The sequence below is a fragment of the Silene latifolia genome, chromosome 10 (assembly GCF_048544455.1).
Source record: "Silene latifolia isolate original U9 population chromosome 10, ASM4854445v1, whole genome shotgun sequence".
Lineage (NCBI taxonomy): Eukaryota > Viridiplantae > Streptophyta > Magnoliopsida > Caryophyllales > Caryophyllaceae > Silene > Silene latifolia.
Window position 1 is genome coordinate 149,598,936 of NC_133535.1, and position 16,063 is coordinate 149,614,998.

Below are 16,063 nucleotides of genomic sequence, written 5' to 3' on the forward strand. Positions count from 1 at the left end.
TATATAGGGATTGGGCTCAAATTTTTGAGGCCCTATTTTTCCTTGGGCCCCGGTGCAAAGAGCTGAAATGCTCCCCCTCTTGGTCGCCCATGCTGTGAATAGTAAAACGTGAATAGTAATTTCTTTCTTGCACATTAAGCCTTTGCTTGGATAAGGGTTAAGGTATTAGGATAATATTTGATAGAGATTTTTTATCTCCTTATATTATCTTTCCTAATCTCCAAGATATTTGTGAGTTGTTAAGATAGGAAGATATTATTTATTAAGGCAAGTCTTGGAGAAGAATTAAGAAAGATTTAACCTAATTCTTTCTTGCTTTACAAGACTTCCACACGGCACTTAGGGTTTTTAATAAACCGAAACCCTTGCTCCTCTTTTACTATAAATACTCTATACTTTACATCATTAAAAGTTAAGACCTTTGAGCATAACTTTCATATATTTTCAAAAAGCAAAAACCGTGTTTTAGAGCAAAAACCGTTTTGATATTTTTCGAAAAAGGTCGTGTGATTTATAAACTTGTGCATTCATTCTTATTGTTATCGTTATAAGATAATAGTGCTTTAATTGATTTCTTACTCGTTCATTAACGTGAACTTTTAGAAGAATTATTAGTGCTTTCTTATTAGCGTAAGTTAGTCACTCGAGTATTTAACGGTACTCATTGAGTTACAGCTAGAGTTAGTTGTACGAGTTGGATTAGTAAATTTGTAATCCGTAGAAAAGTACTAAATTTATTAATCGAGAATAGTGGACGTTGGTTTCAATTTGTGAAACTGAACCACTTCAAAAATCGTGTGTCTCCTTCTCTTTCGTGTGTTTGTTTACTTTGCTCATACTTGATCATTAGTTAATTAGTTAAAGTTTAATTAATAAACTTTAAATAATTAATTGCATTCATACAAACAATTTTTTTTCAAAGTTTTAAATTCTCAATTCACCCCCCCCCCCCCTCTCCCTTGAGTATTTCGGATCGATAGACTCTTCAATTGGTATCAGAGTCTCGTGCTCTTGATTGCCTAACTGCAAAGAGGTTGATCTATCTTGCTCTTATTTATCTTATCGTTTTATATTCCACTGCCTATCACGTTATAAATGGATTCCAAACATCTCAAGTGTCCCGTCTTTGATGGAAAGAATTACGGATTGTGGAAAAACATGATGACTCACTATGTGAAAGGTCATGATTGGAAGTGCTGAAGGATTATCCAAAACGGACCGCACAAAATTTTAGTTGCATCCACTGAAGGTACGACCTATGAAAAGAAAGAAGAGGACTATGTCGAGGCCGACTAGAAGAAGGCCGAAAAGAACTCTAAACCAATAAGTCTATTGCAAAACCCGGCATGACTTCTACAGAGTTTGATCGGTTTTCTTCGTGTTCAACGGCCAAGGAGATATGGGATGGGCTTGAACTAGCTTATGAAGGTATTTCCATTGTTGTGAGGTTTGGTGATAGGAGAGATGGATGAATAAGGAGTTGTAGGGCCAAAACATTAAGGAAAGTAATAAAATAGGAGTAAAAGAGTTGTGTGGGGTTTGGTGATAGGAGAGATGGATGAATAAAATAAGAGTAAAAGTTACGAAAAAAAAGAAAAGGGGAACATTACTTGAATAATACGTTTAGGAAAAGAGGGAACATTATAGCGAATAAGAGGGAGTATAATATAATAATAATCTAATAATATGAGTAAATTAATAATTACTCCCTTTTAAAAACCACTTTTCTAAAATAACTCCCTTATGAAAACTTATTAATAATTTACTCCCATAAAATGTTCTCAGGTCAAAAATTGCACCCATTTAGACAATCCGGTGACATATTCCGTCAAAATTTGAATTTTCTGATTTAAAGTCTAATTTTACGACGAAATTGCCCTTCTCTTGTTTTTATTTACTTGAGCTCCTCTCCCTCTCCATTATACTCATCAATTCACACCTCAAAACTCCCCTTCTTCTCCTATTTTCCCCAATTAAGATAATCGACACAAACCGAATTTTCTTGCCTATCTCTTGAATTTATCCAGAAAATATAGAATCTGGATTTCATCAAGTGTTCTCTTCTCCAATTGCTTAGGCTAAGGTAAGTGTGAGTTGGAGTTTGACAGGCATGTTTCAACAAACACGTTGTGGGCATCCGATTCTAGGCGATAAATTTTCATATTCGAGATTATTCAACTTGAATCTGCAATTTATATGAGACGGTCTAAAGCGGTACTTTACAATATCATTTTATCATCATATAGTCTTACACAGCACTTGCTACTGATAAATTAGATGAACACCATATTTCTTTAAAAATAGAAAAAGTAAACCAAGCTGGCAAAAAGAGAATGAAGAAAGGAATAAAAAGATGGGATTTGGATGAGAACTACACCAGAAAAGATTTTGGATTCCCCCTAATTAATACACAAGAGTACCAAGTACCAAGGCTCGGGAACATCGACACAAACTGATATTTCCCCACGTTTGTTCATTTTAGAATCCTCGTCATCGACTATGGCGACTTGGTTGACAATAGGTTCCACCATTTGAGAGTAATTTATGCAAGACGTTGGTGTAGGACTATCATCAAACACCTGGTGTGCTTGAATTACATGACCTGTGGAACAAAATACTCTCTAAGTATAAGACCCGTGCACCTGACTTTGGTGCGGGACTTGCGTCGAACACCTTGCGTGCTAAACAAAAATCTGTTTCCGTCGCATCAGTACTCTTGTTTCAGCCTCAAGATCTTCATGTGCTTCAAATTTTTTTGGTGTAGTTTTGTCGAACATCTTCATGTGTGCTTCAAATGGGGAAGAAGGTGAAATTACAAATGGGGAAGAAGATATGAAATTACATAGGGGTAAAACGGTCATAAAAAAAGATTTTTCACCGGATTGTCAATTTGGGTGTAATTTTTGACCTGAGAACATTTTATGGGAGTAAATTATTAAAACATTTTCATAAGGGAGTTATTTTAGAAAAGTGGTTTATAAAAGGGAGTAATTATTAATTTACTCTAATAATATATATAAAAAAATAGTAATATAATAATAAAAATAATAATAATAATAAAAATAATTTATTAGTAATATAAATAATAACATTATTAATAATAGTATAATATTAAGTAATACAATATATTAATTATAATAACAAAAAAATAAATACGATAAGTATAATATAATATAAATATTATAAATAATTTTAACAATTAATATAAATAATAATAATAACAATAATAATAATATATGTAACATAGTAATAAAAATAAATATGTTATTAATTAATATTAATCAAAATGAATATATTAAGAAATAATAAATATAATATAACAATATTAATAATATTATTAATAATAGTAATAATAGTAATAAAAGTAATAATAATAATAATAATAATAATAATAATAATAATAGAAAATATTAATACTTTATACTAGACCTGGCATGTCGGGTTCGTGTTTGTGTCACATGTAAACAAGTTACAAACCCCTTCAAACCAAACTCGACCCGTTTAAATCTCGTGTCGTGTTCGTGTCGACCCACTTACATAAATGGGTCATCAAGCCTCAACCCTAACCTGCTAATATCGTGTCGGGTTCAGGTCGTGTTTTCGTGTTATGCAATATTTGGAAAGTTTTAAGTATATTTATGTGATGAAAAATAATAAAATTAGGATTAATTTACTAAACAGGTCATTCGTGTCGAGTTCGTGTTTAGAGAGCTCAACCCAAACCCGACCCAATTAAATATCGTGTCGTGTTCGTGTCGACCCACTTACATAAATGGGACATTGAGCCTCAACCCAAACCTGTTAATTTCGTGTCGGGTTCGTGTCGTGTCACTATTTGCCAGCTCTACTTTATACTACTAATATTGCCATTAATCATAATAATATAGTAATAAATAAATATATTAAATATAAATAAAATAATAAATATAATAATAAAAACAATAGTAATATAAAAAATATATATTAATATAATAATAAAAATATTAAATAGATTAATATAATAATAATGATAACAGTAAGAATATAAAATAAGAATAGTATTATTAATATTGAAATAAACTGAACTGAACTGAACTGATTTGAAATGAACTGAACTGAAATGAACTTAATAAAGCTGAACTAAAGTTATAAAAACTAAAATTAAGTCCAAAAAAACAGAGCCTTATAATAAATAGTTAATTAGAGAAAGTGTGCTTTCTAATTATAAACAACACTCTAACTAACAAAACAAGTAATTAACTTGCCACATTGGTAATTCTTGTGAGGCTAGCTTAACCATTTAGTATCATTTCTACCCTCCACCTTCAAGCTAGACTCTAACTGCTGCATTCCTGCCAAGAATCTATGGTGCTAGTATAATACCCGACATTTTTGAGATATTATATATTTTATTAAATTGTATTTGATTAAATAGTAGTTCATTTTATAAATGAGAATTACATTGTATCATTTCATTTTATTATTTCTCATTCAATTAAATATCAAAAGGTCTTGTTTAAGATTTTTTTTTTAAAAAAAAGATCCTGTTTAAGACGGACACTATCATTATATTTGAGATATAAGGGGAATAGTACATTACTATTCTCCATAGCTTATGTCCCTTTTATGTTGTTAACTTGTAATATCATTATATTTTATACGAAATATGTAGAAGTAGCCAAGTTAGGTAATAATTTAGAACAAATGTCTCCCTTCAGACGGGCTAGAGGTGACCATTTTGTGGTCAGATGTAACCATTTTTCTCATTTGACCATAAAATGGTCACATATAGCCTTTCTAAAGCTTTCAACGAAAATGACCTTCTGAAATGGATAATTTAGGTTAAAACAAATATATAACTCTATATCAATTATTTCTTATAAAAACATAAAATTTATGTTTGGTCCTGTCATGGGCAGACCCGGGGTGCGCACAACACCGCACGTGAGCACCCTCGATTTCGAAATATTTTTTTTCTGAAAAAGACTGAGTTACAGTAATATATTATTTGTGTGGCATTAATAATAGAGAAACAGATGTGTCCCAGTGGATAGAACTTAGAGTAATGAGCAGCAGGTTGCGTAAACCTTATGAGTGTCATTTTTTTTTTCTTTCCCCACATTTTCTGATTCAATGCGTAATTTGTTTTTTCCTTTTTCCACATTTCCTGATTCAATTAATCTAACGTTGGGATTGAAAAACAATCAGACTGCCACCACTCACCGTATCTTTTGTATTGGTACTGTTACCCAATTTCATATTGTTTTTCTAATTCAAATAGGTTATACTTCAATTAATACTTATGGAGAAATATAAAAGTTTTAATTTTTTGAATTCCACAAAAGTATAATATACACTTATTTTTTTCCTTTAAAATTAGAAAATTTTATCATATTCTAATTTCCAAACCAATTAATTATTTGTAAGTAGGGGTACATTAAATTTCACTTTTTTTATGGTTAAAAAAAAATCGTCGTGTATAAGATAGGTCAATTGGCTCTGTTAAAAAATGCATCCCCTCCCTACGCCACTGGGTCCTGTAACTAAAATTAAACCTTATTGGTGATTGATGTGCTAGTTCCTAAAGTTAATGAGGAAGCTAAGAAAAGCTCAAAACATAACTATTTTTTAGGAATTATGGTTGGATCACGTCGTTGTTTTATGTTTTTTACAATTATTTTTGCAATTTAGGATTATTTATAGCCAAAAAAATTTGTGATAATAGGTATATAAAAACGCCCTTGCATCAACTAAACCAAAAAATAGAGAAACTTCAAAGTTTGATAAAAAGATTTGTGTAGCACCATATCCCTTTTTCTCTGAGTGAATATGGAATACGGTTTTGAAGAGATCACTTCTCGGTTTCTTCTAGGTACAAATTATGTTTTTTTTTTTTTGAGTTGGTAGCTTCTTCTTCTTGTTGTTGTTATCATTATCATCATCATCATCATTTATTAATTATTATCATTATCATTGTTATTATTAGTGTTATTGTTGTTGTTATTATAGTTGAAATTTAGGCAACGGAAGTATTGTGGACCCAAATTACCCATATATACCGTTTATCAACACAATTAGTCTCACAATAAACGGATATATCCGTCTATAGTGAAAGACGGGTCAAATATACATAAAGTAGTGACATTTTTGGATCCCACCATGCAGCTTGTTGCTTGTCTTATATTTAAAGTGGGTGGATATTTGGTCTGTATATAACTATAGACGAATATCTCCGTCTATAATGAGAATTTGTGATCGTTTATTACGTAGTACCGCGTAACCTGTTTGAAAATTATTATTATTATTATTATTATTATTATTTTATTGAAGAAAAAAATATAAATCATATATGACATTTAATATTTTTACTTAAAAGTAAAAATAAATTAATATTTTACAATCTTATTTTTGTAGGTTTAACTTCAATGTATTATATTAAAATATATTCAATATTAGTTATAACCAATAAGAGTAATTAGTTATGTATGATTAGGGATGTCAATTTCACCCGACGGATGAAAACCCGAAATAAATGGATGATGGATGAAATAAATGGATGATGGATGGATGAAGCTAAATTCAACCCGTCATCCATTCGCCACACGATATACTTCGTTTCTTGAAAAAAAAAATCATATTTATATAAAATTTAAAATAACCAATACTAATCTACTTACTTTATACACTATTTGAGCGAACATTAAGTTACAAGATTTTTAAAGTACATAGTCTAAAACTAATTTACCTTACATATTTTTGGGTAAAATAAACTTCAATACTTTTTTAGGCTTATAACATAATTATATAACCATCCATTTATCACCCGATCCACCTGTTTCATCCGCGGATAATGGATGAACTGGTGATGGATGATACGTTTTGCGAACAATGGATGGGTTGGATGATTTTTTTAATGTGATGGATAGATGCGGATGAAGCATCACCCGACCCGAACCCGAACCATTGACAACCCTATGTATGATAACCGTCTTATAAATTATTTTGTGACTAATTAAATATCATTATTAACATAAAATGTATTCGTATGATGCAACAATAAACATTAAGTTTATAGATATCATTTTACGATACTTTATGTTCCAAATCAATTACTCCGAAATATTTATTCAAAACGATGTGAATATAATTTTATACACTTTTTTTTTATGTATAACATGTGATTTTTACATATAAAAAATAGATCCAAATTTACTTTAATCGAATGCTTTGGTTGTGTTATGCATAACGCATACGTATTTAATTGAAAATATTAAAGAAGAATGTAATATGTTATATAGTTATCTACTTTTTCATGTTGTTTATGACACTATTGTACTAATAACTATTACTTTGTTTTGCTTATTCAAATGCACGCGTGATCACTATGTAAATACATAATTGTTAATTTGTTATCACACTATTTAAACCTTCTCAAAATCTCATTCGGCATGGAATTTTATGGCTAGATAAAATATTTCTTGGTCTAAAAAATATAAATTAGTGATAAAAATTGAGACGATATGCATTTTATTAATTTCTGTGCACCGACTACTCATTTTCATGTATCTGACAATTTTCACGCACCTAGAACGCATTTTCATTCACCTAGAACCTGTTCTTTTCATGCACCTAGTAGTCATTTTCATGCATGTAACAATTTTCATGGACCTAGTATTTGTTTTCGTGCATCTATAGCCGTTTTAGTATACCTAATTGTATTTTTGTACATTAAGTTTATATTTTGTTAATAAAATCAATAAATTTTGTTTAGATATACTAAAACTATGTTTGAATAAAGAAAACTAAGCCTAAATGATCCATCAAAAATTTCGGAACAAGATTTGATGATGATTTAGTAAGGGTTCTCACGGTTCTCATTATGTTAATGGTTCTCACCGGATCCCGACCCTATATATATATATATATATATATATATATATATATAGAGAGAGAGAGAGAGAGAGAGAGAGAGAGAGAGGGTGGGATCAGGTGAGAACGAACACTCGATGCAAACGGTGAGAACGAACTACCTAACCCAAATAGATTAGACAAATATAAAAGGTTGGGATTGAATTAACTACCTCTGCCTAAAACAAAATCACGCACCCTTCCTCCATCATTTCATACTAAACGCCTGTCACATGCCACCCAGAGCCACAGTCGCCGGAGCTCCGACAAGACTCTCATCGGAGAAACTCACGTCCCCGCCATATGAGTGCCGGCTCCGATCAAGCCCACCATCGTCATCCCTCCTTCAATTTTCACTCAGCCCACCCATACCTCATCTATCATTCCCATCCACCGGCCACCACCCATAGCCTATCGCCGTCTCCGCCGGAAATCACCAGCAACTCCGGAGAACATCCTAGACGCCGTCGAAACTCCAGTGACACTATTGGGCCTCACCAACCCCCGACATGGTGTTTATGTGGTTTCATCTCTGATTGATTTCCGGAGCTCCAGCGAGATCTTAGGACGCAGTACCACTTCACCGGCACCATCAATGTCAACCAACTCTCAGCTATGTTGAACCACTGTCACATTTGTTTTTCCGCCCAACGATCATCAGATTGTCGAAGCTAATCGACATTGGTGTATGTGGGTTATATATTGATGTATCTCATAACATTTTTGATGTACCTAATAGCTATTTGTGTGTATCTATTTAGGGTACATTAAATTAGTGGCTAGATACATCAAAGATTAGTGTACATACATAAAAAATTAGTGTCGCCCAGAAAAAATTCCCAGGCATCCCTCTCACTGTGATGATGTTAATTTTTTGTTGTTAATGCGGATTGTTATCAGATGATTTTCCGCCGCTGGTGTCGCGATAATTGCTGCAATATTTGAGGCAGAATTAGGGACTTTCAGGGGTGAATCAGAATGAGACGCACGATGTTGCATTGGTCGGAAAGTGCGCCGGAGAATAGGAATCCACGGTCGTCGTCGGTGCTGGCAATATGGGTCATTTAATGGGAACAAGAAGTTGCCAGGGGAGGTAGCGTATTAGGTGGGAGAAGAATGGAGTGGGTTTCAGTGGATGCTGCTGGAGTGGCAATCGGTGGAGGCTGCCGGAGTTGGTGATAGTGTTGGTGGTAGTTGACGGAGTGAGACAGGGACAGGTGGTTGATATCGTGTGAAGTGTTGACGAGTGAGAGTGTGAGACTGAGTATAAGGGTGTGGTTTATTGTTGTACGCGTGACAGTCAAGTATTAATTAGTACCCTTAATTAGTGACCGTTCTCACCGTTCTCACCGAGTAATCGTTCTCACCGGATCCTAAATCTCTCTCTCTCTCTCTCTCTCTCTCTCTCTCTCTCTATATATATATATATATATATATATATATATATATATATATATATATATATTAAATGAAATCGAAATAAATATAAAATATTATATCTTTTGGAAATCTAACTTGATTTATTTACCTTTTAATAGTTTTCAAAATATAACCTACTTATATTATATTTGGGATGTTAAATAATTGTATAATTATATGATGATACTAATTAATAACATAAGTCGGGCATGTTTATTTTAAGGAAAATCACCATATTTTGATATTTTCTCTAAATTTATACTTCAATCAAAACTATATACTCCCTCCTATTCTCGATAACTGTCTCATTGTTGAAATGACAAAAGAATTAAGAAAGTGAGTTAAATAATGTAAAATATTGTGGTTGAGTGAGGTAGCAGAGAGGTAAGGTATTGTGGGGGTGTTATTGTGATAAAGTGATTAAAACAGATATTGTTGTGGGGTGAGGTAAGGTATTGTTGTGGGCTGAAGTGATTAAAATAAGTATAAAAGTTACCAATAACGGACAATGAGATATTATTGTGAATAGACGGAAATGAAAATTGGGACAGTTATGTAGAATAGGAGGGAGTAGTATTTACATTGAAGTCTCTTGGTCGGGTCCATCACACAGTGCTATTAACTAAAAATTATATAGTATAATTAAGTTGTATATGTTTATTTAATTACATTGAAATCGCTTGGTTTACGAATATATATATATATATATATATATATATATATATATATATATATATATATATATATATATATATATATATATATATATATATATAGTATTGATTGGATTGATAATTTTCAACGCTTTTTATTGAAAACTAGTTTTGTGACCCGTGAAATTCACGGGTTGTTCTATTTCTAGTGTAATACTTTAGTGATTTAATACAATAGCATACTACGATTAATTCAATTTATGGTTTTCATGTTTTAAGGGTTGTATAAATTCAATTAGTCTTTTATACAATAGTTTATCAGAAATTAAAATTTCATATATTAGATATACTAAGATACCCCTATCAAAACTAAAGTAACTCAGTGCAACCTAAAATGAATTAATAATATTAGTATTCATATAATCAAATTAAACAAAACTATATTATCAAACAAAGATCCCCAAAGATAGAGCACCCTCACAAATTAGATGTCAAAATTTCATCAACAATTCTGAAAATAACATAAAACACACAATTAGAAATGTTATGACAAAACTAACATTTCATACCCCCATAAAATTGAAGCTAATACAATAATAAATTGCGGAACTAAAAATTTTAAAACAACAACAACTTGAACAACAATTGGATCATTATTGCCAAATAATTCACCTATTAAATAATATTATACAAAAAATGCTGTGTCATCCCCTCAAATTTTCCACCTTTTAGCCATATATTTCAACAGTAGGTCTCATGAGAGACCGTCTCCCACTAATTTAGTGGGAGACATAATAAGAAAAAAAGAAATTCAGTGGGTCCCTCACCCCATCGTGTGAGAGGTCTCTATTGTCTCTCGGGAGTTTTTGTGATATTTAAAAATATATATAATAAATGCTCAAAATATTATTAATCATCCACGATTCCACGTTGATGTCACCAATCTTTAGTTACTATGTAAAATATAGTTGTTTAAGCAATCTTAGTATTTCACTTCTCCTTATAATCTTCTTTCTTCAATAAATCATACCTATTAAAAAAAATAACACAATAATAGTGGAATTTGTTTTATGCAATATTATCATTATTAACTTAGTTTCACCTTAAGTAATGAAAAAAAAGAGGGAATGATAATCAAATCATAGAGATGTAAGTATATTTACCTTGGAAGAGGTTAACACAATAAATAATCTTGATAGCACCTAAATGAGAACAAAACAAACACATACGCGAAATTGAAAATGTGATGAACATTTCATAACCCAATGAAACTTCCAATAAAAAAAATTTGTTAATAATATCGGTGACACATACCATTCTACTAACGATAGAGATAAGAAATTTTTTGCTTACAAATTTTGCCTTCCATAAAAAATATATAAACAATTGAGGATGCGTTTTATGGCTATTAAATATTATTTTTTCATTATTATCAAATTTAATATAGGTATAAATAAAGATCAAGTTCATGACTTTTGAGCATCCATTTTTCATTATTATGAAGTTTAATATAAACATAAATATGGGAAAATGAGAAATGGTATGTAAAAGGTTTGCATTATTATTATTATTATTATTATTACTATTGTTATTGTTATTGTTATTGTTATTGTTATTGTTATTGTTATTGTTATTGTTATTGTTATTGTTATTGTTATCGTTATTGTTATTGTTATTGTTATTATTAATTTTTTTTCTTACAAACTCCACTTTGCATGAAAGTCGTTTAAAAAGTTATCTTGTATATGTAATTAAAATATGACATATTGATGATGCTAGATATTTTGGTTTTTCTTTTAATTATATTTATAAATTTGTAGATATTAGTAGCCTTATAATCCAAATTATTAGATTTTTTATTTACTACATATCAGACCTTTTAGCTATTATCTTTCTGGTTAAGGAGGAGTTAGATGAATAAATTGAATGATTTAAATGATGAGAGTAAATTCTTAATTTATTCTTTAAATTATGATCTTATGGTTTCCATACAAAAATAAATATTACTAAACTTTATATGAGTTTTAATAAATTTATTAAAGTAGCCTTAATATTAACAATATAAATTAATAGAATTTAATTATGATAATCCTACATGGCAAAAAATTAAATGTATTAAGTTGCCTTTTAACTAAGTAGTTAAAATATGACATATTGATGATGATAGATATTTTGGTTTTTTCTTTTAATTATATTTATAAATTTGTAGATATTAGTAGCTTTATAATCCAAATTATTAGATTTTTTATTTACTATATAAGACCTTATAGCTATTATATTTATGGTTAAGGAGGAGTTAGATGAACAAATTGAATGATTTAAATGATGAGAGTAAATTCTTAATTTATTTTTATAATTTAAATCATGATCTTATGGTTTCCATACAAAAATAAATATTACTAAACCTTATATGAGTTTTAATAAATTTATTAAAGTAGCCTTAATATTAACAATATAAATTAATAGAATTTAATTATGATAATCCTACATGGCAAAAAAATTAAATGTATTAAGTTGCCTTTTAACTATGTAGTTAAAATATGACATATTGATGATGATAGATATTTTGGTTTTTTCTTTTAATTATATTTATAAATTTGTAGATATTAGTAGCTTTATAATCCAAATTATTAGATTTTTTATTTACTATATAAGGCCTTTTAGCTACTATATTATGGTTAAGGAGGAGTTAGATGAACAAATTGAATGATTTAAATTATGAGACTAAATTTTTAATTTATTTTTATAATTTAAATAATGATCTTATGGTTTCCACACAAAAAAATATTACTAAACCTTATAATAAATTTTAATAAATTTATTAAAGTAGCCTTAATATTAACAATATAAATTAATAGAATTTAATTATGATAATCCAACATGGAAAAAAATTAAATGTATTTAAAGTTGTCTTTTAACTATATATGCATGCGTGGCTTTTTCTTCGCTTATGTGGCTTTGTCTACGTGGCCTTTTAAGGTTACCCTTTTAATATAGTTTTATAGATATCAAAAGAAAAAAAACGAAAATTCAATTATATATAGGCTCGATTTGAGCTCGAGTTTGTCTCGGGCTCGCGTTAAAGCTCGCAAGCCTGATAAACAAGCCGAATAAGGCTAAGCCCGGGCTCGACTCGTTGGCACCCCTAGTGGACAGACGTTGGAAAACGCGAGGAAGCAATTACTGAACCAATTTGCAAAGGTTAACAAATGGCCACGTTGATTGTCGAAATTGTCCAGTGTCATGATTAAATTATTGAAATGAGACGAGTGTTGTAAGTAGAAACTAGAAACAATGGATTATAAGAAAAATTCATGAATTTGGTTAATTTTGTAGGTACGAAGGAACCAAACTTCTGCGATAATACAAAGTATGACGATTATTGTGGTATTCCAGTTCCAGATGAAGATTTTCCTCAATTTAAAATAATAAATGATTACTATACGGAGAACAAATTCATAATGACATGCATTTCAAAGAATTTTGATGAGATCTACAAGGAGAGAAAAACATTTGCACAAAACCTCCCAAAGTTGAGTTTTTTACGAACCTACTACAAGCGTCCGGATTTGTTCCAGGCCGCCTTCATTGGTCCTCCAAATACTCCTTATGAAGATGGCATATACGTTTTCGACCTCAAACTACCCAACAATTATCCAAAGGGATTGCCTGATATTATATACCATTCTCACGGGCATAAATTAAGGCCTTCAATAATCGGTGCAAATGGTCGTTTTTGTAACACAAAAATATTCGACAATTTGGACCCTACAAAGTCCACTTTGTTACAAGTTTTGCATTGCATACAAAATACTGTTCTAAATGGCGAGCCTTATCCTATGGAGTTGTCTCCGGAACTTGAGAATCACCTGATTTCGGAATGCCCTTTAACCCCTTACTTATACGCGTACCAATCAATGGTTGATATCCTTGACGAAAAGCCTTGGCTATTTAAGAGACTAATTATTTGGCATTTTAATGAAAGGAGAGACGCTATTTGCAAAAAATTCGATGAAGTTGTAGAAGATCACATCAAATTCGGTATGCATAGAGGGTATTTAGATTTGGTAGCAGGCGAAATGAAAGTTGATCGGTGTTATGCAATGCCCGAAGAATTTTCAAAGGAAAAAATTGTTAAACTACGAGGAAATCTTGCAAGAGTCTTTGCTGAGAATGAAGCCAATAGGATGATTACTTACGCTGACTATAATTTCGACTTTAAAGCTCTTGCTTGCAGGTTTAAAGTGCCTTACTTCGGTAAAACTATACTTTAGTGGATTATACTCTATTTTTCATTCGCAAGAGAAGGAATGTCTGTACGCGTGTTATATTCTATTGGATTTTTTGCGAACCCACTCCATTTTAAATTGAATCATCAAACACGCTTTTAGTAATAATGTAATTCGTAGTAGTTGTCTGTTAAGAGCATAAATGGCAGCAGAATTAATCTTAGATGATCATATGTAAAAGCAAACCGCTTCATAATTTGATTTTCTGAATCTTAATCCTTGGTTCTAATTAATAGAATAAATATAATAGTTAGGCCTCAACCATCACCTGAATCTTAAGGTGATGGTTGAGGCCCAACTATTATATTTATTCTATTACAGAGGTTCATTAAACAGTTCTAACGCCAACTCATATATCCGGTAAGTAATGAACATTAATTAGTGCTAAAGATAGGTCTATGGATCTGTTACATACTTAACACACTCGTTAATATCAAAGACATGTGATGACCGATAACAAGACTCTCTGATATTTTTCTTAACAAGGGATTCCCAAATTGATCATAATACTTCCCAAAATGAGACTCCTACCGCGGTTACAAATAGCGGCAGTGTTGTATCATCCGGAAATAGCAGTGCTGTCCCAAATTGAATCGGCGTATTTCAAACTGTTGTACAAGCCGACTATGAAAGTATGAAACGGGCCTAAATCGTCCTATTAACTAACATGATCATCATTGAATTCAACTATTCTAAGAGCAGTAGTAATAGAAGAACTTTATATTGAGTTCTTCTTCTGGCATATCATATTTTATTAGTTCTAATGTTTTAAGAACTTTTACCCCAATAGATATCATTTGTATAAAGTTCTTAAAATTGGTATTATTTTGGAACTCAATTTATAAAATTAAGAACAACCTTTTACCTGCAATAAAAGAACTTTTTATTTTGGGTTCTTAATGATCACCCCAAAACTAAGAACCACTATTTTTTTTTGAAATGAAAACGTGCCATTTTATTTATTCATTGTTTGTAACCAAATAGCAATCAGTGAGAACTACATCCGAGACAATGTCCGGCACCATCCCGACCCACATTCTAGTAGAGTAGGTCAGCGGGAGGAGATGGGCAAGACAGTGAGCAGCTCTATTCCCGTCTCTTTTGACAAAACTAAATTCAACAGCATTAAAACAAGAAACTAGACTTAGAACCGACCGTCCCACATTACCCAAGTAATTCAAAGGTAAACTTTTCGACTTCAACATGCTCACTAGAACCATGCAATCCGATTCCACAATTATGTTTGCAAGCCCCATCTGGACAGCCGTTCTTAAACCAAATTCCATAGCTTTTGCTTCAGCGATACCCGCCTCCCATCTTTCCCTCGTCTGTTGCACTCCTGCCCTCTCCATGGAACCATTGTGATCACGAATAATCACGCCCAATCTGCACCCCATTGGCCCTAAGACCGCTGCGTCAATGTTAAGCTTACTGAATCCCACCCGAGGAGGTTTCCATTGTACAACCTCCAGCCCGCTACTCCTCCGCTGCTTCATTCCCGCTCCTTGTGCATCGTTCCACACCCGCCAATATCCCTATGCAGATTCAAACACCAGACCATTGTCCCAATCTTCTCCCCCATGCAGCTCCCTGTTTCTCTGCCCCCATATGGCCCACAGGACCATTGTAAGCTTGCTCTGTTCTTCCTCTCTATAATTGTTAATGATGGACCAAAAAGATGGAATGTCGAAAAACCACTATTACTATTGCTCTAGGGGACGCTTCTGTTTCACAATAACAACTCCTACAATAATTTGAATTAGAGAGCATTAATTACAATTTTACGAATTTCAATTCAATCAAAAGAAAATTGAC

The 16,063-nt window shown here is 31.5% G+C and overlaps 2 protein-coding genes across 2 annotated transcripts; one reads left to right on the forward strand and one right to left on the reverse strand.

Annotated features, from left to right (window-relative positions):
* Positions 1 to 5,702: 5,702 nt before the first annotated feature.
* LOC141609320 (putative ubiquitin-conjugating enzyme E2 39) lies at positions 5,703 to 14,458 on the forward strand. Its single transcript, XM_074428418.1, has 2 exons — positions 5,703 to 5,851; positions 13,296 to 14,458. Exons 1-2 carry the CDS (start codon positions 5,809 to 5,811, stop codon positions 14,231 to 14,233), a joined length of 981 nt encoding a protein of 326 aa, XP_074284519.1. The 5' UTR covers positions 5,703 to 5,808; the 3' UTR covers positions 14,234 to 14,458.
* Positions 14,459 to 15,207: 749 nt separating this feature from the next.
* LOC141608495 (uncharacterized) lies at positions 15,208 to 15,744 on the reverse strand. Its single transcript, XM_074427841.1, has one exon. The coding sequence runs from the start codon at positions 15,742 to 15,744 to the stop codon at positions 15,208 to 15,210; it is 537 nt and encodes a 178-aa protein (XP_074283942.1).
* Between the last annotated feature and the right edge of the window lie 319 nt (positions 15,745 to 16,063).